This window comes from Tachyglossus aculeatus, chromosome X3, assembly GCF_015852505.1.
Source record: "Tachyglossus aculeatus isolate mTacAcu1 chromosome X3, mTacAcu1.pri, whole genome shotgun sequence".
Classification (NCBI taxonomy): Eukaryota; Metazoa; Chordata; class Mammalia; order Monotremata; family Tachyglossidae; genus Tachyglossus; species Tachyglossus aculeatus.
The window spans coordinates 1612876-1637399 of NC_052099.1; the positions used below are offsets into that span (position 1 = coordinate 1612876).

Sequence of the window (24524 nt, forward strand, 5' to 3'; positions counted from 1 at the left end):
GTGGAAGGGAGAAGTGGCATTTAATCCCCATTTTGCAGATGAGGGAACTGAAACCCAGAGAATAATAATAATAATAACAATAATAATAATAATAATAACAACATTTATTAAGTGCTTACTATGTGCAAAGCACTGTTCTAAGCACTGGGGAGGTTACAAGGTCATCAGGTTGTCCCACGGTGGGGGCTCTCAGTCTTAATCCCCATTTTACAGATAAGGTAACTGAGGCACAGAGAAGTTAAGTGACTTGCCCAAAGTCACACAGCTGACAATTGGTGGAGCCGGGATTTGAACCCCTGACCTCTGACTCCAAATTCCTGCTCTTTCCACTGAGCCACGCTGAGAAGTGAAGTGACTTGCTCAAAGTCACACAACAGGCATGTGGAGGAGCCAGGATTAGGACCCATGTCCTCTGACTCAGTCAATAGTAGTTATTGAGCACTTACTGTGTGCAGAGCACTGTACTTCTCACAGAGCACTGTGAGAAGCAGCGTGGCTCAGTGGAAAGAGCCTGGGCTTTGGAGTCAGAGGTCATGGGTTCAAATCCCAGCTCCACCAACTGTCAGCTGTGTGACTTTGGGCGTCACTTAACTTCTCTGGGCCTCAGTTACCTCATCTGTAAAATGGGGATTAAAACTGTGAGCCCCCTGTGGGATAACATGATCACCTTATAACCTCCCCAGCGCATAGAACAGTGCTTTACACATAGTAAGCGCTTAAAAAATACCATTATTATTATTAATATTGTTACTTAGTACTTGGGAGACTGCAATGTAACAACAAACGCATTCCCTGCCTACGATGAGCTTACCATCTAGAGGAGGAGACAGACATTAATACAAATAAGTAAATGCATAAATTATAGATATATACATAAGTGCTGTGGGGCTGGGCGGGGGGGATGAATAAATGGAGCAAGTCAGGGAGATGCAGAAGGAAGTGGGAGAAGAGGAAAGGAGAGCTTAATCAGGAAAGACCTCTTGGAGGAGATATGCCTTCAATAAGGTTTGAAGGGGGGAAGAGTAATTGTCTGTCGGATATGAAGAGGTAGGGCAATACAGGCCAGAGGCAAGAGGTTGGTGAGACGTTGGCGGCGAGATAGATGAGACTGAGGTAGAGTGAGTAGATTAGCATTAGAGGAGCAAAGTGTGCGGGCTGGGTTTTAGTAAGAGAGTAGCCAAGTGAGGTAGAAGAGTGCAAGGTGATTGAGTGCTTTAAAGCCAATGGTGAGGAGTTTCTGTTTGATGCAGAAATAGGTTGGTAACCACTGGAGGTTCTTGGGGAGAGAGGAAATATGGCCTGACCACTTTTCTAGAAAAATGATCCGGGCAGCCGAGTGAAGTATGGACTGGAGTGGAGAGAGACAGGAGGCTGGGAGGTCAGCAAGGAGGCTGGTATGGTAATCAAGGCAGGATAGGATAAGTGATTGTATTAACATGGTAGCAGTTTGAATGGAGAGAAAAGGATTGATTTTAGCGATGCCATGAAGGTCGAATCACCAGGATTTAGTGATGGATTGAATATTTGGGTTGAATGACTAATGTCATAGTTATGGGTTTGTGAGTCAGGAAGGATAGTGGTGCCGTCCACACTGATGGCAAAGTCAGGGGTAAGAGAGGGTTTGCGTGGGAAGAGAAGAAGCTCTGATTTAAACATGTTAAGTTTGAGGTGACAGGAGGACAACCAAGTAGAGATGTCTTGAAGGCAGGAGGAAATGTGAGACTGCAGAGAGGGAGAGAGATCGGGCTGAAGATGTAGATCTGGGTATCATCTGCATAGAAGTGGTAGTTGAAGCCATATGAACGAATGAGCTCTCTAAGGGAATAGGTGTAGAGGGAGAAAAGAAGGGGACCCAGAACTGAATCTTGAGGGACCCGGGTGAGAGGCAGAAGAGGAGCCCGCAAAGGAGACGGAGAGTGAGCAGCCAGGGAGATAGGAGAAGAACCAGGAGAGGACAGTGTCAGTGAAGCTGAGGTTGGATAATGTTTCCAGGAGAAGAGGGTGGTCGACAGTGTTGAAAGCTGTTGAGAGGTTGAGGAATATTAGGATGGAGTAGAGTTCATTGAGAGGGAGGTTTCTGTGGAGCAAAGGGGACAGAAACAAGTTCCTTTCTCCTTTACATATGTCTTAAATTGCAGTGGGGTCAAAAGGATGTATGGGCACCCCACTATAATACAGATCCCACAGCCGATGCTAAGATTTTGGACTTGTAAGACAGGGAGGATGATGGGAAAGTTGGTGGGAAAGCAGGGTTTGTGGAGGAAGACAAAGAGTTCAGATTTGGGGTGTTGGTGGGTCAAACGTCATTCCCTTTTAACACTGTTGTAGAGTTATTATTATGGGATTTTTCAAGCATTTAAAAGCATTTAGAGCACAGGCTTCTAATCCCATCTCCACCGCTTGTATGCTGTGTGACCTTGGGCAAGTCACTTAACTTTTCTGTGCCTCAGTTACCTCTTCTGTAAAATGGGGATGAAGACTATAAGAGCCTCACACAGGACATGGACTTTGTCTAACCTGATTATCTTGTATCTACCCCAGCGCTTAGTACAGTGCCTGGTACAAAGTAAGTGCTTAACAAATACCATTTTTAAAAAAGAGCCATGAAACCAATCATGAGGAGTTTTGGTTTGATGTGAAGAGGCAAAGAGAGCCAATGGAGAGTTTGGCGGAGAGGAAAGATGTGGGCTGAGCAATGCTTAAGAGGGTAATCCATGCAGCATTATGGAGTATAGATTGGAGACAGGATGACCAGAGAGGGTAATGTAATAATAAGCCATGAAAAGGCCAGAGCTTATAGCAGAATGGTAGCTGTTTAGGAGAAGCGGATGTGGTGGATCCGGGAAATGTTGTGCAGGAAATTTTGGCGGGATTGGACAGTGAACAGGATCAGACAGTTCAGTGATATCAAAGAGTCGAGGCTGGCACCAGGGTTGTGGGCTTCTGGGATGGGGAAGATGGTGGTGGTGTCAACTGAGATGGGAAAGTCAGGAAGGGGAGGAGGTATAGGAGGGAAGAATTAGGGTGCTGTTTTTGGCATGTTGAGTTTGAGCTGGCAGGACAAACAGACAAGATGTCCTGGGGGCATTAGGAGATGAGGGATTAGATGAGAGGTCAGGGCTAGAGTGATAGATTTGGGAGTTATCCACATAGAGGTGGTAGCCGAAATCATTTGAGTGGGTGAGCTCCCTGGGCCAGCGAGTGTAGTGCGAAAACAGTAGTTTTGGGAAGTGCCCTCAGTAAGAGGATGGGAGGTGTAGAAGGAGACAGGAAACAAAACTGAGAGGGAGTGGTAGGAGGGGCAGGAGGAGAACCAGGATAGTATTGAGGTCTGATAATGTTTCCGAGAGAACAGACTGGCCCATGGTATCAAGAACAGCTGAGGGATCGAGGTGGTTGAGGATGGACTAGAGACCTTTGGACTTGGCTATCAAGAGGTCGTAGGTGACTTTGGAGAGAGCACTTACGGCGGAGGGGAGGAACCAAAAGCCAGCCTGCAGAGGTTTGAGAAGAGATTTGGGGGAAAGGAAATAAAGGCAGTGGGTGGAAAGGAATGGGAACAGGGAAAACCAGCGTTCCTTTTTCATGAGAAACAATGTTTTTGATCTATGGTAGGTGTACTGGTAGAGCTGGTTTTAGTCCCTTCCTGTCTCCATGATGAATGACAAACACACTCAATTTTAGTTTGGGAGCAGAGAGTGCCAGGAGGGAAATAGCAGAGTCTGAGAGAAATGAGAAGAAAAAACAAATCCAAGTGAGTCCATCCAAGTTTCAAAATCCAACTTTCATTTGACCACTTATACCACTCACACCGAATTCCCCAAAATAATTAAATTTACTTCCCATAATTGTTTGCAATGGCCTTTATTATATACAAGGATGTTTACTAAACAATAAATGCAAGCTGAACAATTCCTGCTAAAGCCAGTGAGAATAGGTCAGAAATACAGGAACGTATATACGGTTCCTTGGCCTTGTATACAATGTCACGATTTCCTTATTTCTCCTTCCTCCCTAGACCTAGAGTTGTTGGGCACAGCTGTAGAGCCCCTCTCCTCCCAGCACCCTAGGCCTTGGGGCTCCCCCTCCCCAACTCTTCCACCTCCCAGTAGACCAGTAAGGAACTGGTGACCCCGACTTTCACATTTGGATTCCTGATCAGCTGTTCAAAGTCATCATCATCAATGATATTTACTGAGCACTTACTGTGTACAGAGCTGTGTACTAAGCACTTACAACCGAGTAAGTAAACACATTCCCTGCCCATAACAAGCTTGCAGTCTAGCATCCTGGAATCCCAGGCATTTCTGACGTATTTTACTGGGGAATGAACAAAGGATTGTTTTACCACAAGACTTTTGTTTTTCTTATGAGTATAAATCAGGTATGCGCATGAAAGCAACAGCTACACACCAGTCCTTGGGTATGTGTTCCACATTCTGGCCTCTTACAGTGAGAAATATTTCCAACGATGGGATGCTTAGTGGAAAGAGCACGGGCTTGAAAGTCAGAGGACATGGGTTCTAATCTCGGCTCCACCACTTGTCTGCTGTATGACCTTGGGCAAGTCACCTAACTTCTCTGTGCCTCAGTTACCTCATCTGTAAAATGGGGATTAAAAGTGTGAGCCCCACGGGGGACAACCTGATTACCCTGTATCTACCCCAGTGCTTAGAACAGTGCTTGGCACATAGTAAGCATTTAACAAATACCATTATTGTTATTATTATTAGACCAGAAGACAGATGATCAATTGACGGTGGATCATCATCTCTGGTGTTAGAGACACACGCTGATAGGAATTGACAGGAGGCTGAGACAGAACCGCACGTTTCAGTGAGGACAATAGAAGTCAAACAGTCCTGGAGATTAAATTGAGGTTGAGGAGAAGTTGTCCCTTTATGCTATAGGCAGAGTGAGAACAAATGGAAGTGATGGGTGCCCAGCTTCATGAGCTATATGGCTATATATCTCTAAAGCTGTAAACAGATGGCAATTGAGATTGAGAGAGATTGAGAGAGAGTGAGAGAGCTGAATTTCTAATGCTTCCTGAATTTAAAAAGCAAAACATAAACAACTTTCCAAAAATACTCTTTAGAATGGAACACATTTTCTAAGGACACTAAAACTTTGGCCAATGCCTTAAAATTTTTATTTCAAATTTAACACTGGATGACATGAAATCGGATTCTTATGCTGCTGCATTCTAGGGAAATCCTGTGAACACGTGGTCAGGGTTTTCCTAAAACAGTTGGCCTGGTGGGGCAGTAATGTCTAATTTTTAAATTAGGCAAGAACACTGCTCAAGCAGCAGGCATAAGGACTATTTCAAAGGCAAACACTTTACTCTGAAGGTACAGTGGTGAGAAGCAGCGTGGCTCAGTGGAAAGAGCATGGGCTTTGGAGTCAGAGGTCATGGGTTCAAATCCCAGCTCCACCAACTGTCAGTTGGGTGACTTTGGGCAAGCCACTTAACTTCTCTGTGCCTCAGTTACCTCATCTGTAAAATGGGGATTAAGACTGTGAGCCCCCTGTGGGGCAACCTGATCACCTTGTAACCTCCCCAGCGCTTAGAACAGTGCTTTGCGCATAGTAAGGGCTTAATAAATGCCATGATTATTATTATCATTATTATTATTTGTGGTGCTTACTGTGACTGAACATTTAGGACTTGGGAAATGACCCCTAGTGGGTTGGATAGGATAAAAATATTGCCTATGATGATCAGTTAAGGAACAGAAAATGAATTCCAGTGAATGCTTGGCTAGCAATGATAGACACATTAAAAATAGATAATTTCATTACATCAGGGGGTCTAAAATTATCAATCAATGCTATTTATTGAGCGCTTACTGTATGCAGAGCATTGTACTAAGCACTTGAGAAAGTACATTCCAAACAGAGTGCTCTGTCCCTCAACGAGCTTACAGTCTACCTCAGCTCTTGGAGTTTCTCAGCCCCTGAACTCTCCAGGGAAAATTGTTCTCTTGATCCTTCTCTGTCCGGGATAATGTTTTTTTTTTCTTGCCCCAGACTTTGCAGTTCTCATGACACAGAACTTGGGTGCAGTAGAATTGCAGGAAAACAAGTCACAGGCTGATCACAGTGAAGTTGGCACAAGCAATGGTGCCCTGCTGTCCATTGAAGAGTGTCACTGAAATGTGGTATTCTCCCTGGGGGAAACAGAAAGCCATCGTTAGACTGGAAATGACATCCAGCACATTCAGCATTGAATCATGGCTGGCCAAGAAGAAAATGTTTTATCAGCCATGCGATCCTTTACTAATAGTTTTCAGGCAGCAGAGTACTCCTTTCTGAAATAACTGTGGCTCAATCATTCATATTTATTGTCATCCTACTCTGTCCAGAGCACTGGGTGAGCTCTTGGGAGAGTATAATAGAGGCTAAAAAACATGATTATTTTCCTCAAGGAGTGTACAATCCAACAGGGGAGGTCGATGCAAAATATTTTGGAGACGGGAGAATTAAGAGAACTGAAAAGCTCCTCCCTCCAGAGGGGGTAAGATCCTTGTGGGCTTGGGATCATGTCTACCAACTCTAAATATTGTACTCTCGTTAGTATAGTGCACTGCACACAGTAAGCACTCAATAAATACCATTGATTGATAACAAATGTATAAGTGAATAAATGAGTGCTTCAATGGCAGAGTATGCAAATAGGGTTATACAAAAGTTCTGAACTATCTGTGTTCATTAATGTCGAGAGAGGACATTTGTGTTGAGGTGTTAATTGGAAAGATATGACCTGTGGAGAAGAAAAATTAATTTAGGAAAGCTTCCTAGAGGCAGTCTGATTTCAAGATGGGGATAAATGAATCCTGAAAGATGTGAAGAGGTAGGGAGTTACCAGGCAGGATAAAGAGTATGAGCATAAGATTAGATGCCACAAAGCAGATAATTTGGCACGTGAATCGGTTATCTTGGGAGGAATTACAGCATGAGCTGCGTTGGAGTGGGAGAAGAGAGTTGATACTCAAATGCAGAGAGCGTGATAGAGTGCTCTCAGGGTGTCTTAAAGCCAACGGTCAGTGCTTGATGTGGAGTGGAATGGTAACTATCGGAAGTTTTTGAGACATCCACAGGGAGACCAGTGAAAAGACTGGCACGGTTTTCTATCCAATGTGTGACGGGCTTCAGGACCAAAGTGGTGGCTATTGGGATGGAGAGCAAAAGGCCAAATGCTATCTAATTCTGCTTGCCATGATCTATCCAAAAGCACAGTAAAATCACACATTAGACTGTAAGCTCGTTGTCTCTGGACTGTAAGTTTGTTGTGGGGGTGGAATGTGTCATTTATATTGTTGTATAGTACTCTCCCAAGCGCTTAGTATGGTGCTCTGCTTATGGTAAGCGCTCAATAAATATGATTGATTGAGGAGAACTGCAAGTTTTTTCACTGAGTATAAAACTTCCAAGGGAGAACCAAGACCCTCCCACCTCACCCACATTCCCTCACACCACAAAACTTTTATCTTCTCATTCATTCAATCATATTTATTGAGCGCTTACTGTGTGCAGAGCAAGCGCTTCTCCCACAGAGACCTCTGATCTTCAACCTTCTCCACTTATCCCAATCCATCATAACCCACACAGGCTCCCTATCTAACCTTCCCTCCTTCACCCCTTTGTCGACACTGAACTCAAGTCCTCTCCACCCTGGACCCCTATCAATTTCAAACCCCCAATCCCCAATTGCAGATTGGCTCTTAACATACACTTCTATCACTCCTGCACTTGGGCAGCAACTAGGTGTAAATAGGGAATAACCAAAAAAGAAGCTTACCTGAATAACTGGTATGGAAGGAACGTTTATAGGCCCACTGAAGTAGATCTGTTCTGAAAATACATAAGCTATGTAAAGTAAAGGAAAACAAAGACAAGCTGCAATGCAACATAGCAGTGGATGGTTAGGAGACCACAGGGGCAGACTGACCAGCCTTGAAAGAGGGGGGAGAGGGTGCATATTCTGAAAAAATGGGGCTCTCCCTGAGCTAATGCTTCATGAAGATTGTTATACAAGGAGGCAGCTTTGGAAACAGAGGCCAAATATGGAACAAACCATTTGAACATTGGCGGAGCAGACCAATTAGGGTCAAACCATTGCCTTAGATCTATTCATATCTGCAAATAATGGGGGTGGCTGCATCGGAAAAGAGCATTGCTCTTTTCAGTCGCACAAATAAATGGATAGGATTTCACCTCCAGAAGCACCATCTTCCTAAAGGTGGTGTGTATATAGTTGTAGCCATAGTCAATGTGAATGGTCAGCAATAGTCAATGTAAATTGAATGATGAGTAAGCCAAACCCTTTGGGAGACAAATGAACACATTCAGAGCACAGTGGGACCACTATTATTATAGCACCTTACTAGAGAATCTGCTTTCAACCAGAGAGAGTTCATTTGTTCTGTATTTCCCCCAGTACTGAACATGTTCTCCAGGATTGGGATCTAGATTCCTGAATATGCTCCTTGAATACGAGAATGAACCAGCCAGCACTCCAGCAGACATTCCAGCTGGGTTTTATCCTTTAATTGTCTTTGATGTAGGGAAACACGATGCTGAGAGTTTTAATCCTTGATTTGCCTGGCTGTGTGCCCTTAGGGATGTTACATAACCTCTCCATGCTTCCATTTTCTTTTTCCTGAAATAGCGTTGTCTTCAGAGGGCTGAAGCGAGTAGGGCCAGCCTCACTGTGGGGTGAAGTGGAACATGGGCTGAGGTGTCGAGATCTTGACAGCTGCTCCCACACTCCAAGTATGATCGAATGCATGGAGTCAGAGCAAGTGTTTTCTTTCCAGTAGACTTCCAATGGGCACCAAATTGCTCTCTTGGCGCACTCTCATGCCTGGGGTTGCTCTAACCATTGAATGAAAAGTTCATCCCAATTGCATTTCCCCTTCCATGCATATATCTAGAGCAACACCTAGCAGTTCTGCAGAAAGTACTGGTTGCTCCAAGCAAGGACACATGCGTGGCGGTGAAGAGCTTCGGCCTCCCACTAACCCCAGGCAGGAGTACCAGGGCTTGGATCCAGCCCTTTGTGCCCTCTTCCTCCCCTTCAGCTCTCATCCCTGTAGGGTGGAAGCAGGGGAGTTGCAAAGTACTGTAGTTACTGCCTCATTTAACGGCCTAGTGGCCTAGTGGTGAGTCTAATAAAGTGGCAATTTTGTAGACAATGAATTACGAAGATAAGTGGGCCCAAGCAGATTCTTTGAAGAACACCATTTGAAACATTTCAAATAATAATAATTGTGGTATTTGGTAAGCACCTACTATGTGCCAAGCACTGTTCTAATTGCTGGAGTAGATACCAAGTAATCAGGTTGGAAACAGTTCACATCCCTCATGGGGCTCACGATCTTGATCCCCATTTTACAGATGAGGTAACTGTGGCCCAGAGAAGTTTAATGACTTGCTCAAGGTCACACAGTAGACTGTGGAAGAGCCAGAATTAGAACCCAAGACCTCTGACTCTGAGGCCCGTGCTCTTTCCACTAGGCCACACTGCTTCTCAAATGTGCTGCTACTATTCATTCAATCATATTTATTGAGCACTTACTGTGTGCAGAGCACTGTACTAAGCGCTTGGGAAGTACAAGTTGGCAACATATCACTTACTTATCATATACTATCATTTAGGTGTTCAAAATTGGCTAATTTGAGCTCCTCACTATTACCAGGTTTCTCACTGGGGTGATAGATTTTTCACTATATAGGTTTCTTGCAGTTGTCAATTTCAACTGGAGCTATTTTTGTTGGAAAGGACTTTCAGAGAATTGCTTCAATTTATCAAACTGCTTTCTTTCCCGATGAAACAGCACCTAGAATTAAATTTTCACTCCTTGTTTTTTCAATTCCTTTCTGATGCTGGGAATCTTTTAACATTCTCACACTCTAGTTCTATAAAAAGACCCTTCAGTTTTAAATGTAGGGGGGATGGGGGGATTACAGGGCAGGGGAGCCTAGACTGTGAGCCCACTGTTGGGTAGGGACCGTCTCTATTTGTTGCCAACTTGTACTTCCCAAGCGCTTAGTACAGTGCTCTGCACACAGGAAGCGCTCAATAAATACGATTGATTGATTGATTGATTGGGAAAGGGTGGGGAAGAGCTCGCAGTGGGAGAAAAATTACGGAGTTTCCTGTAGCCAGAAGTCATTATGAGGCTGTGCCTTAGTATCGTCACAGCAGGGAAATGACTTGTAAATTAAGCTGGCCTCTAGACTGTATGCTCCTTGTGGGCAGGAAATGTTTACCAACTCTGTTATATTGGCATATTGTACTTGCCCAAACAGTACAACACTGTGCACACATTAAGCACTCAGTAAATACAGTTGATTCATTAACTACGTTGGGGAAGCAGCGTGGCTCAGTGGCAAGAGCCCAGGCTTTGGAGTCCGAGGTCATGCGTTCAAATCCCGGCTCCTCCAATTGTCAGCCATGTGACTTTGGGCAAGTCACTTCACTTCTCTGGGCCTCAGTTACCTCATCTGTAAAATGGGGATTAAGACTGTGAGCCCCCCGTGGGACAACCTGATCACCTTGTAACCTCCCCAGCGCTTAGAATAGTGCTTTGCACATAGTAAGCGCTTAGTAAATGCCATCATTATTATTATTATTATTATCCAGGTAGAGATGTCTTGAAAACAGGAGGAAATGTGAAACTGCAGAGAAGGGGAGAGTAAAGCTCACTTAGCTGTGTCCAAATTTGGCCCTATTCCTGGCCAGCAAGTTCAGGCGATGTACTGGCCCCGATTGGAATGAGACAGCTGGGGACTGGCTACGACCTTTTCTAGATCTGGGAGGCATCAAGTCACGCTCCGATGGTCTAGAGGCCCATGGACCTGGAGCCAGGTGTGGGTGTTGCATTATGGATGTTTCCTTTCTGGGTTGGGTCTGATGCCGTCCGTGGCTTCTGTGCTCCGTCCTCTCCAACTACCTTCTGATCTAAAATGATGGCGCTGCAAAATATTGGTGACAGCCCACCCACCCTGTCAAACCCACTTTCTAGCAGGAGCCAGTTAAAAGAAGAGAAACTTATTTAAAAAGCAGCACTGAATTTCAAAGTAATGACCGCAAACACATTTACGAAAATTGAAAAGTTGCTTGCACTTGGAAAATCATCTGCCCTCACTCATTTGTCCCCCCACCCCGATGCCCGAGCTCCACGAAACCTCAGCCCTGGGATCACCACCATAGTTCACTTCCTCCAACCCCATGCTTGGGCAGCTGAGCCAGAATGGCAGCAGTCCAGAGACCCAGGCGACCAGCCACCCAAATTCCACTCTCTTGCTCTCTGCCCTTTCAACTGCTCCTCTCCGCATTGACTCCCACCCTCAAGCTCTCACTGACTCTTCCAGACCTTTCCTTCCCTACCAAAGCCCCCTTCTTCTCTAACCCCTCGATGACCTGACTAAATAATCTGTTAACAAAATAGAAGCCATCAGACAAGAACGTTCCCCAGGGTCACTCTCCCCTCCAACTTTCTCCTGACTCCATTTCCATCTATCTTCTACTGTCCTTCTCATCTGTCTCCAAAGAGAAATCTCTCAGTGCTCTGAAAATCTAGACCCGCACTTGTCACCTCTCAGAGAAAGCTTGCTGTGGCTCTTCATTTCTGCAGTACTTTCATCTACAACCTTTGACTTTCTCACTCCCTTGTGAACTTCCCACATCCTTCTTTTGACTCTCACCATCACTCAATCAACCAATTATTTTTATTGAGCGCTTGCTGTGTGCAGAGCACTATACTGAATGCTTGGGAGAGAATAATACGGCAATATAATATACATTCCCTACTCACGGGATTAGAACCCATGACCTTCCAACTCCCAGGCCCAGGCTCTATCCACTACGCCGTGCTGCTTCCCACCCAAACCCTGTCCTCCCCCTGACTTTCCCATCACTGTAGGCAGAACCACCATCCTTCGTGTTTCACAAGCCCATAACAACTTTGGCATTATCCTTGACTCCTCTCTCTCATTCAACCCACATATTCATCAGTAAATCCTATCTGTCCTACCTTCACAACATCGCTAAACTCTGCCCTTTCCTCTCCATCCATACTGCTACCACATTAATACTATCACTCATCCTGGATTACTGCATCAGCCCCCTTGCTGACCTCAGCCTCCTGCCTCTCTCCACTCTAGTCCACACTTCACTTTGCTGACCGGATCATTTTTCTACAAAATCGTTCAGGACACGTCCCCCACTCCTCAAAACACTCCAGTGCTTGCCCTTTCACTTCTGCTTCATACAAAAACTCCTCACCATTCATATCACCTTGCCCATTCTTAACTCACCTCGCTACTCTCCTACTAGAAGCCAGCCTACAGAGTTTGCTCCTCTAATGCTAACCTTCTCACTGTACCATGATCTCGTCTATCTCAACTCTGACCCCTGGTCCATATCCTGCCTCTGGCCTGAAACACCCCCTGCCCCGAATCCGACTGACAACTACTCTACCACGCTTCAAAGCCATCAAAACCTTAGAGAAGCAGCGTGGCTTAGTGGCATGGCTGTGGGAATAGGGGACATTTGAGCTGTGTGACTTGACTTGCTTGTGTGACTTGAATGACTTGGCTTGGGCAAATCACTTCTCTGTGCCTCAGTTACCTCATCTGTAAAATGGAGAGTTAAACTGTGAGCCCCACATGGGATAACCTGATTAACCTGTATCTACCCCAGTGCTTAGAACAGTGCTTGTCACATAGTAAGCACTTAACAAATGCAGTAATAATAATGATAATTATTATTATTATGAAAGGCGCATATCTTCCAGGATGCCTTCCCTGACTAAGCACCCCCTTGGCTCTTCTCTCACTTCCTTTCATTCATTCATTCATTCATTCGTATTTATTGAGCACTTACTGTGTGCAGAGCACTGTACTAAGCACTTGGAAAGTACAATTCGGCAACAGAGACAATCCCTACCCAACAACGGGCTCACAGTCTAGAAGGAATAATGATAATAATGACATTTGTTAAGTGCTTACTATGTGCAAAGCACTGTTCTAAGCACTGGGAGGGATACAAGGTGATCAGATTGTCCTACTTGGGGCTCACAGTCTTAATCCCCATTTTACAGATGAGGTAACTGAGGCACAGAGAAGTTAAGTGACTTGCCGAAAGTCACACAGCTGACAATTGGCGGAGCCGGAATTTGAACCCATGACCTCTGACTCCCAAGCCCGGGCTCTTTCCACTGAGCCACGCTGCTTCTTGAAGACAGAAAACAAAACAAAACAAGTAGACAGTCATCAATGGCATCAATATAAATAAATAGAATTATAGGTATATACACATCATTAATAAAATAAATAGAATGTACATGTGTACATTCTGTTGCCAAATTGTATTTCCCTAGCACTTACTACAGTGCTCTGCACACAGTAAGCGCTCAATAAATACGATTGAATGAATGAATGAATACACAAGTGCTGTGGGGTGGGGAGGGGAGGAGGAGCAGAGGAAAAGGGGGGCTCAGTCTGGGAAGGCCTTCTGGAAGAGGTGAACTTTCAGTAGGGCTTTGAAGGGGGAAAGTGTGCTGTAGGACGTGGGCCGGGGGTCGACAGCAGGACAGGCGAGAACAAGGCACAGTGAGGAGGTTAGCGGCAGAGGAGCAGAGGGTGCGGGATGGGCTGGAGAAGGGGAGACGGGAGGTGAGGTAAGAGGGGGCAAGGTGATGGAGAGCTTTGAAGCCAATAGTGAGGCATTTTTGCTTGACAAGAAGGTTGATAGGCAACCAATGGAGATTTCTGAGGGGTGGGGGGTGACATGCCCAGAGCGTTTCTGCAGAAAGAGTGAAGTATAGACTGAAGTGGGGAGAGACCGGAGTTTGGGAGATCAGAATAGATGCTGATGCAGTGATCCAGTCCAGATCGCCCAGACTTGCTCCCTCTGTTCTTCCCCCCTCCCAGCCCCACAGCACTTATAATAATAATAATAATGGCATTTATGTAGTGATTTCATAGCGGGAAAATCCTGTTACCTGAGAGAAGGTCAGTGGTAACAAAGGTCTCTGAAGAAGGTATGATTTTAGGAAGGTTTTCAAGGTGGGGAAAGTTGTGGACTGTCAGATTCATTCATTCAATCATTTATTGAGCACTTACTGTATGCAGAGCACTGTACTAAGTAATAATAATAATAATAATAATGGCATTTATTAAGCGCTCACTATGTGCAAAGCACTGTTCTAAGTGCTGGGGAGGTTACAAGGTGATCAGGTTGTCCCGGGTGGGGCTCACAGTCTTCATCCTTATTTTACAGATGAGGTAACTGAGGCCCAGAGAAGTGAAGTGACTTGCCCAAAGTCACACAGCTGACAATGGGCAGAGCCAGGATTTGAACCCATGACCTCTGACTCCAAAGCCCGGGTTCTTTCCACTGAGCCACGCTGCTTCTAATGTACATATCTGTAATTTATTTTTTTTGTGTGAATGCTTGTCTCTCCCCTCTAGAGTATAAGCTCATTGTGGACAGGGAATATGTCTGTTTATTGTTGCATTGTACTCTCCCAAGCATTTAGTAGCAGAGAAGCAGCGTGGCACAGTGGAAAGAGTTCGGGCTTTGGAGTCAGAGGTTCAAATCCCGGCTCCGCCAATTGTCAGCTGTGTGACTTTGGGCAAATCACTTCATGTCTCTGGGCCTCAGTTACACATCTGTAAAATGGGGATTAAGACTGTGAGCCCCCCCATGGGACAACCTGATCACCTTGTAACCTCCCCAGTGCTTAGTACAGTGCTTTGCACATAGTAAGCACTTAATAAATGCCATTATTATTATTATTATTATTATTCTTTAGTACAGTGCTCTGCATACAGTAAGTGCTCAGTAAATGATTGAATGAATGAATCTGACAGTCCACAACTATCCCCACCTTCAAAACCTTCCTAAAATCATACCTTCTTCAGAGACCTTTGTTACCACTGACCCTCTCAGGTAACAGGATTTTCCCGCTATGTAATCATTACCGAAGAGACCATACACCAGCATTGTGGATTATGACAGGTTCTCTTTAATTGAATACCCCTCTGGCCCCCCATGCCAGGGTGCACCATCCAAGCATCATCTGGTAGACGCACAGCTTTACAGCAAAGGCTTATGTTCTTAATGGCCAAAGAAATCCAAACTCCCAAACTCTCTATATTTCCCTCTCACTTGGATTTTATTTTGATGGTTTTTGTTAAGTGCTTACTATGTGCCAATCACTGTTCTAAGCACTGGGGTAGATACAAGGCAATCAGGCTGTCCCACATGGGGCTCACAGTTTTAATCCCCATTTTACAGATGAAAGAACTGAGGCCCAGAGAAGTGAATTGACTTGCCCAAAATCAAACAGCTGACAAGTGGTGGAGCCGGGATTAGAACCCATGACCTCCGACTCCCAAGCCCGTGCTCCTTCCACTGAGCCATGTTGCTAAGGATTTCATTCATTCAGTCGTGTGTATTGAGCACTTACTGTGTGCAGAGCACTGTATTAAGCGCTTGGGAAGTCCAAGTTGGCAACATATAGAGATGGTCCCTACCCAACAACGGGCTCACAGTCTAGAAGGCGCTCAATAAATATGACTGATTGATTGATTAGAAGGGGGAGGCAGACAACAAAACAAAAGGATGTGCACCCTTTACTCACCTCTCCCTCAGCCCTACAGCACTTATGGACATATAATAATAATAATAATAATAATGGCATCTGTTAAGCGCTTACTATGTGCCAAGCACTGTTCTACATATCTGTAATTAATGTCTGTCTCCCCTTCTAGACTGTTAACTCCTTGTGGGCAGGGAATGTGTCTATCAGTTTTGTTCTACTGTACTCTGCCAAGCACTTAAAACAGAGCTCAGTACACAGTAAGCGCTCAACAAATGCCATTGATTGATCCCAAATGCTTCCCAGACTTCTCCTCTGAGTGCTCAGCCCAACAAAGAGTACTTCAGGGTGAGCCCGTTCCTCTTTTCTTTTGCTGATCCTATGCAGGAGCATCTCTTCTCAGGTCGTCTTTTGTCAAAAGAAATGCCTCTAGGAATATCAAAGGAAATTCCTCTCCTGATGATGCAGACAGTGCTGATTCCTCCCCATTTGTTGGCTGGATTGGGGGAGGGAAGGGGAGCTGGTGGGGGGGGTGGGGGGGGGGCGACTTTCCTGAAGAGATCTTTGTTTTGATCCTTGTGTGTGTGAAACTGCTGCTTGAACCTTTCCAGAGATGACCAGATTGTTCACAGGACTGCTTGCAGGCTCAAAGCAGGGCTCTTGCTGTGATTGCCTTGGAGAAACAGCACAGCCTAGTGCATGGAGCACAGGCCTGGGAATGAAAGGACCTCACTTCTAATCCCAGCTCTGCCATTCGCCTGCTGGGTCACCTTAGTCAAGGCACTTAACTTCTCTGTGCCTCATCTGTAAAATGGGGATTCAATACCTGTTCTCCCTCCCCCTTACGATGTGAGCCTCATGTGGGACGGGGACTGCATCTGACATAACAAATTCCATTATTATTGGGAAGCAGCGTGGCCTGGTGGAAACAACAAGGACCTGAGAGTCGGAGGATCTGGGTTCTAATCCTAGCTACACCGCTGTGTGACCTTGGGCAAGTCACTTAGCTTCTCTGTGCCTCAGTTCTCCTGCTCTCCCTCCTACTTGAATTGTGAGCCCCATGAGAGACAAGGACTGTCTCCCCTCCCCATCCCCTCTGCCTTACCTCCTTCCCCTCCCCACAGCACCTGTATCTATGTATATATGTCTGAACACATTTATTACTCTATTTATTTATTTATTTTACTTGTACATATTTATTCTATTTATTTTATTTGGTTTATATGTTTTGTTGTCTGTCTCCCCCTTCTAGACTGTAATCCCGCTGTTGGGTAGGGACCGTCTCTATATGTTGCCAACTTGTACTTCCCAAGCGCTTAGTACAGTGCTCTGCGCACAGTAAGCGCTCAATAAATACGATTGAATGAATGAATGAAAGGACTGTGTCCAACCTAATTCACTTGTTTCTAACCCCAGTGCTTTGAAAATACCATAAAAAAAGGTCCTTCTATGACTCAGGCACTGTAGTAAACACTGGGGTAGACTCAAGCTAATCAGGTTGGACATAGTCCATGGTTAATCCCCATTTTACCAATGAGGAAACTGAGGCACAGAGAAGTTAATAATAATAATAATAGCATTTATTAAGCGCTTACTATGTGCAAAGCACTGTTCTAAGCGCTGGAGAGGATACAAGGTGATCAGGTTGTCCCACGGGGGGCTCACAATCTTAACTCCCATTTTGCAGATGAGGGAACTGAAGCACAGAGAATTTAAGTGACTTGCCCAAAGTCACACAGCTGACAGTTGGTGACTTGCCCAAAGTCACGCAGCAGACAGGTGGCAGGGCAGGGCCAGGATTAGAACTCAGGTCCTTCTGATGGCCAGGCCAGTGCTCTATCCACTGGACCACACTGTTTTTCATCTGTTCCCTCCCCTACTTAGACTGTGAGCTCTGTGTGGAACCTGGCTATCTTGTATCTTTCCCAGCGCTTAGTACAATGTTCTGGACATAGTAAGCACTTAAGAAATACCACTATTACCATTATTATAATCATTATCATTATTATTATTGTTCTGTAGTTGTCATGCCACTGGGTAACAGCCTTTCCCAATTTCCACTAGGCATCGTGGTATAGTGAGAAGAGCAAAGGCCTGGGAGTGAGAGGACCAGGATTCTAATCCAGGCTCTGCCACTTGCCTGCTGTATGTATGTATATTCATTTATTTATATTGATGCTATTGATGCCTGTTTAATTGTTTTGATGCCTGTCTCCCCCCTTCTAGACTGTGAGCCCATTGTGGTCAGGGATTGTCCCTCTTTGTTGCTGAACTGTACTTTCCAAGCACTTAGTACAGTGCTCGGCACACAGTAAGTGCTCAATAAATACGACTGAATGAATGGATGCTGTATGACCTTGGGCAAGTCACTTAACTTTTCTGGGCCTCAGTTTCCTCATCTGTAAAATGGAGATTCAATGCCAGTTCTCCCTCCTAATTAGAGTCTGAGCCCCAAGTGGAACAGGGACTGTACCTAACTTGATTAGCTTGTATCTATCCTAGAGGTTAGAACAGTGCTTGACACATAGTAAGCGCTTAGCAAATACAATGGTAATAGCAACAACAATAATAATGATGGTGATGATGATAATGAAAATACTCACCCTCCCTTCTGCATCACAAATGCACTTGGATCTGCACCCCCTAAGCACTTAATATTCACCTGATCCCCAGCCCCGGAGCGCCTATGTGAGTATCCTTATTCCAAAACATTTTTTCTATCTGTAATTTTTTTCATGTCTGTCTCTCCCTCTTGACTATAAGTTCCTTGTGGGCAGGGAACTCTATTGTATGGTGCTCTTCCAAATGATTGATTGGTTAATTGAAGGACTTGCCATGCTCAGCTTCTGCTTGATCTGTGGCCAAGATAATAATGATAATAATAATTGTGCTATTTGTTAAGTGCTTACTATGTATCAGGCAATGTTATTAAGCACTGGGGTGGTTACAAGCAAATTGGGTTGGACACAGTCCCTGTCCCTTAAGGGGCTCAATCTCAATCCCCATTTTGCAGATGAGGGAACTGAGGCCCGGAGAAGTGAAGTGACCTGCACTAGGTCACACAGCAGACAAGTGGTAGAGCTGGGATTAGAATCCAGGTCCTTCTGACTTTCAGACCTATGCTCTATCCACTGAGCCATACTACTTCTCTATCTTGCCACCCAAGCCCTGTCCTCCCCGGACTTTCCCATCACGGTAGATGGCACCACCATCCTTCCTATCTCACAAGCCTGTAACTTTGGTGTGATCCTTGACTCTTCTCTTTCAACCCATCATTAAATCATATTGGTTCTACCTTCACAGCATCACTAAAATCTGCTCTTTCCTCTCCATCCAAACTGCTACCACACTAATCCAAGCACTTATCCTATCCCGGCTGGATTACTGCATCAGCATCCTTTCTGATCTCCCCACCTCCTGTCTCTCCCCTCTTCGGTCTATACTTCACTCTGTTGCCCGGATTATCTTTCTATAGAAACGTTCTGGGCATGTCACCCCCCTCCTCAAAAATCTCCAGTGGTTGCCTATCAACCTCTGTATCAAGCAAAAACTCCTCACTATTGGCTTCAAAGCTCTCCATCACCTTGCCCTCTCCTACCTCAACTCCCTTCTTGCCTTCTACAGCCCAACCTGCACACTCCGCTCCTCTGGCGCTAACCTCACTGTGCCACATCCTCGCCCGTCCCGCCATCGACCCCTGGCCCACATCCTACCCCTGGTCTGGAATGCCCTCCCTCCTCAAATCTGCCAAACTACCACACTTCTCCCCTTCAAAGCCCTTCTGAAGGCTCACCTCCTCTAGGAGGCCTTCCCAGACTAAGCCCCCCTTTTACTTTGCTCCCCCTTCCCTCCCCATCACCCCGACTCACTCCCTTTGCTCTACACCCCTCCCTGAACCATAGCACCTGTATATATATATATATACATATATATATATATCCTGTATATATGTATATATGGTTGTACATATTTATTACTCTATTTATTTATTTATTTATTTATTTTACTTGTACATTTCTATCCTATTTATTTTATTTTGTTGGTATGTTTGGTTCTGTTCTCTGTCTCCCCCTTTTAGACTGTGAGCCCACTGTTGGGTAGGGACTGTCTCTATGTGTTGCCAGTTTGTACTTCCTAAGCGCTTAGTACAGTGCTCTGCGCATAGTAAGCGCTCAATAAATACGATTGATTGATTGATTGATTGATATATGTACATCCCTATGTACATATGTACATCCCAGTTGTACATCTGTCTCCCTCCTTCTAGTCTGTGAGCCCGTTGTGGGCAGGGATTGTCTATTTGTTGCTGAATTGTACTTCCCAAGCATTTAGTACAATGCTCTGCACACAGTAAGCGCTCAATAAATACGATTGAATGAATGAATGAATGGATTTTTCGACAAAAACGTTCAGGCCACGTTTCCCCACTCTTCAAGAAACTCCAGTGGTTGCCCATCCACCTCAGCATCAAACAAAAACTCCTCACAATTGGCTTTAAAGCACTCAATCACCTTGCCTCCTCCTACCTCACCTTGCTACTCCCCTACTACAACCCAGCCTGCACATTTTGCTCCTCAAATGCAAACCTTCTTACTGTACCTCGATCTTGTCTATCTCGCCTCTGATCTCTGGCCCATTTCCTGCCTCTGGCCTGGAACGCCCTCCCTCCTCAAATCCTACAGAAAATGAGTCTCCCCCACTTCAAAGCCTTGTTGAAGACACATCTCCTCCAAGAGGCCTTCTTTTCCTCTGTGTGGGCCCCTCTGCCCTTGTGGACTTTTCCCCGGCTTGGATGAAGATGACCGTGTCACTTTTAGCAGATGCTTTGGCCTACCAGACAGGTCCCAGGCTGCAAACACCAGAAGTTTCCCTCTATGTTGGAGTTGGGGTGAAAAATGTCTCTGGGCTTTCAGGCAGAGTCCTCACTTTGGAGAAAGCTCCCTGCCACCACCTCTTGCTCGGCTGGAGAGAACAGTGCTTGCCACACAGTAAGTGTTTAACAAATATTATTATTATTATTATTATTATTATTATTATTAGGGAATGAGGCAAAAGAGGGGTGGGAACGGCCCACCCAGCTCACTGGGGGCTGAGACTGTAGAGTTTGCCAGTTTCCCTCACTCTTTCTTCCTCCCCAGTACAGATGGTAAAGTGAATCGAAGGAAAACACTAGACAAAACCCAGATCCGACCAGAATGACTGAGCCCTGACCATTCCCGGTATCTCATTAGTCACCAGGCTTTTCGCACTTACTTTCCCCAGGGAATGCCAGGTTTGTTTTCCTTCCAACCTGCTTCTGTGATCTGCATCCTTCAGTCAGGAAGAGAAGGGGTTTGACAGGCTTCCAACCCACCAACTAACCTAGTCTTTCCTTTAATATACCTATTTCATAACCTACACCTCTTTTCCCAAGTACTCAGGTGGTTGGTTTTTCCCCAATTATCTAGGTGGGGTTCAGTAGATTCATAACTGATCCAATTCACTGAATTGCCCAAAGGGTTTGAGTCTTTTAGCTAAATGACTTAATGACAACTGCTAAACAACTTCCCCTCTCTTAATTGCCCTCTCCTGGGAAGGAGAGCTAGTTAAACCAAAACAAATAGATGATTTCCTCTCTCTATTGTAAGTAAATGATCTAGCTTGCTATCGGGGCTCCAATAGAATAGTTAGCCTAACTCCTCCCTTCCTCTTTATTGTAGCAATGTGGAACTCTCCTAAGAAGTCATTCAACCCGGCTCATGGATTTCAGGGACCTCTCAAACTTTGTTTTCCCCTTTATCTTCTTTTCACTGGGCAATAGTGCATTTTATTCAATATCACAATATTATAGCTCCATGAAACTGCTTTGCCCTGGGCCTGCAGTGGTATTAGTGGCATAGTTAATCCCGCTCAAACACCACCAACACGGTTTTGTTTCAGAGTAGGAATGGGAGAAAAAGCACTTAAAACCACTAGACTCTCAGTGAAATAAGACACTTTAAATTGTATGATTGTTTGCATACAGTCTGCTCATCCACTTCATTTTCGTTTGGCTCTTCTACACAACAAGGTTTCCAACCCCTTCCTGAATGGAATCTTATAAAGTTTTCCCTCTCTTCTATGTAATCAGCTACATTAGCTAAAACAATGACTGTTTTCCAGTACTGGAATGGGTTACTAAAGGGAGCTGTGAGATTATTATTATTAAGTGTGTCGAGTGATTTCTGATTCACAGCAACTCCATGGATATACTTTCTCCAGAAAGTCCTATCCTCTGCCACAATCCACAGCCTTTCTAATGGTTCTTCCGCTATCATCATTACGGTCTCTGTCCATCTAGCTGCTGGTCTGCCTCTTCCACGTTTTCCCTGGACTTTTCCTAGCATTAGTGTCTTCTCCAGATAATTAGTCCTCCTGATTATGTGTCCAAAGTATGCTAATCTAAGTCGAATCATTTGGCCTTAATAATAATAATAATAATGGCATTTATTAAGAGCTTACTACATGCAAAGCACTGTTCTAAGCGCTGGGGAGGTTAAAAAGTGATCAGGTTGTCCCACAGGGGACTCACAGTCTCAATACCCATTTTACAGATGAGGTAACTGAGGCCCAGAGAAGTTAAGTGACTTGCCCAAAGTCACACAGCTGATAATTGGTGGAGCCGGGATTTGAACCCATGACCACTGACTCCAAAGCCCCTGCTCTTTCCACTGAGCCATGCTGCTTCTCTAATAATGGCATTTATTAAGTGCTTACTATGTGCAAAGCACTGTTCTAAGCTCTGGGGAGGTTACAAGGTGATCAGGTTGTCCCACGTCGGGGCTCACAGTCTTAATCCCCATTTTACAGATGAGGGAACTGAGGCACAGAGAAGTTAAGTGACTTGCCCAAAGTCACACAGCTGACAATTGGTGGAGCCGGGATCTGAACCCCTGACCTCTGACTCCAAAGCCCGGGCTCTTTCCACTGAACCACCCCTTCCAAAGACCACTTTGCTCCAAAATTCATTTGTTTGTTTTTCGGGCAGTCTGTGGTATAGCCTAGGTAAAGTGTCCGGTGGATGACGGCTCATCATTTTGTCCCCTGTCCCCTGACCCATGAGGGACAAGGGACTGTGTCCGATCTGATTAACTTGTATCTACCCCAGTGCTTAGTACAGTGCTTGACTCATAGTAAGTGTTTAACAGGTACCATAATAATAATTAATACTATTTCTGAGCTTGCTCAGGAGAAGGTAGTCTTACTTGGCATGGTTATGCAGCTAAACTATTCTGAGTAGCAAGCTCCAAGAAATAACACTTATTACTCGCCTCTTTAGCCCAGGCTGGTCAAGTTATTAACATCTTGAAATGATCTGTGAATTCCACTATCGACATCAATGCCAAAATAGCATTACTATCCTGTTTACTCTAATTCACCTGTTGCCTAGGAACAAGTGGGATAAAATAGAAGGGGGAAAAAAAGCAAGCCACTGTCTCACCCTGTGGAGGTCCTAGCCACACACCCCCTTGACCAAAATCAATTTCTGCCTGGTCTTTTTGAACTCAGCTGGTAGAATAGCAAGTGGCATCCTGACTGAAAGAGAAACAATACTATTGCTCTGGAAATCTTATATCAGTAAGTCAATGGTGGTATTTATTGAACGCTTACTCTGTGCAGAGCACTGTACTAAGTGCTTGGGAGAGTGCAAAATAACAACAATAGTAATAATCAGAATAGTAGTAGTAATAACAATGAAATGATAGTAACAATAGCCAGACATCAGGCCCCCTGAATCAAGCTCCCAAAGGCCAAATACCTTCCAGTCAAGGGGGTCTCCTCCATCACCAGCAGTCACCCAACAATAATCACCCTCACCACATAATTTTATGTGCAGTGTATGCTCCTTGTAGGTAAGCATTGCATTACTTCTTAATTCTGTACTTGATGGTGGTATCTGTTAAGCACTTACTATTTGTCAAGCACTGTTCTAGGGGCTGGGGTAGACATAAACTATTCAGATTGGGCACAGTCCCTGACCCACATGGGGCTCACAGTCCTAATCCCCATTTAACAGATGAGGTAACCAAGGCACAGAGAAGTGAAGTGACTTGCCCAAGGTCACACAGCAGACAAGTGGCGGAGCTGACATTAGACCCCAGGTCCTTCTGTCTACCAAGTCCGGGCTCTATCCTCTAGGCCGAATATTTCCCAAACTCCTAGCATGTTGCCAACTTGTACTTCCCAAGTGCTTAGTACAGTGCTCTGCACACAGTAAGCGCTCAATAAATACGATTGAATGAATGAGTGAATAGTACAGTGTATTGTACAAAGTGGGCATTCAATAAATACTATTATTACTACTACTACTTCATTGCCATTACTACTACTGCTACATCTATTACTGCTACTGCTAGTGCTATATCTCCTACTCCAAATTTTAAATCTCAGTCTCCTTCTCCCACCCCCTAAACGTGGGGGTCCCTCAAGGTTCAGTGCTCAGTCCTCTTCTATTCTCCATCTACACTCATTCCCTTGGAGGACTCATTCGCTCCCATGGCTTCAACTACCATCTCTATGCAGATGATACCCAAATCTGCATCTTCTCCCCTGTTTTATCTCCCTCTCTCCAGGCTCACATCTCCTGCCTTCAGGACACCTCTACCTGGATATCCTCCCGTCACCTCAAAGTTAACATGTCCAAAACGGAACCCCTTATCTTCCCACCCAAACCCAGACCGCTCCCTGACTTTTCCGTCTCACAAGCCTGTAACCTTGTCTTTATCCTTGACTCATCTCTCATTCAACCCACATATTCAATCTATTAGCAAATCCTGTCGGTCTCACCTTCACAATATCGCTAAAACTTCCCTTTCCTCTCCAACCAAACTGCTACCACGTTAATACGATCACTCATCCTATCCTGCCTAGACTTCTGCATCATCCTCG

The 24524-nt window shown here is 44.9% G+C and overlaps 1 protein-coding gene across 1 annotated transcript in view; it reads right to left on the minus strand.

Moving 5' to 3' along the window:
- Positions 1–5639: 5639 nt before the first annotated feature.
- The window catches only part of LY86 (lymphocyte antigen 86), a 67481-nt gene continuing 48596 nt past the window's right edge, over positions 5640–24524 (minus strand). The window contains exons 4-5 of the mRNA XM_038770493.1: positions 7805–7857; positions 5640–6173 (exon numbers count right to left, since the gene is read on the minus strand). Coding sequence (XP_038626421.1) covers positions 6090–6173; positions 7805–7857 — 137 coding nt within the window. The 3' untranslated portion in view covers positions 5640–6089. The remainder of the gene's footprint in view (positions 6174–7804; positions 7858–24524) is intronic.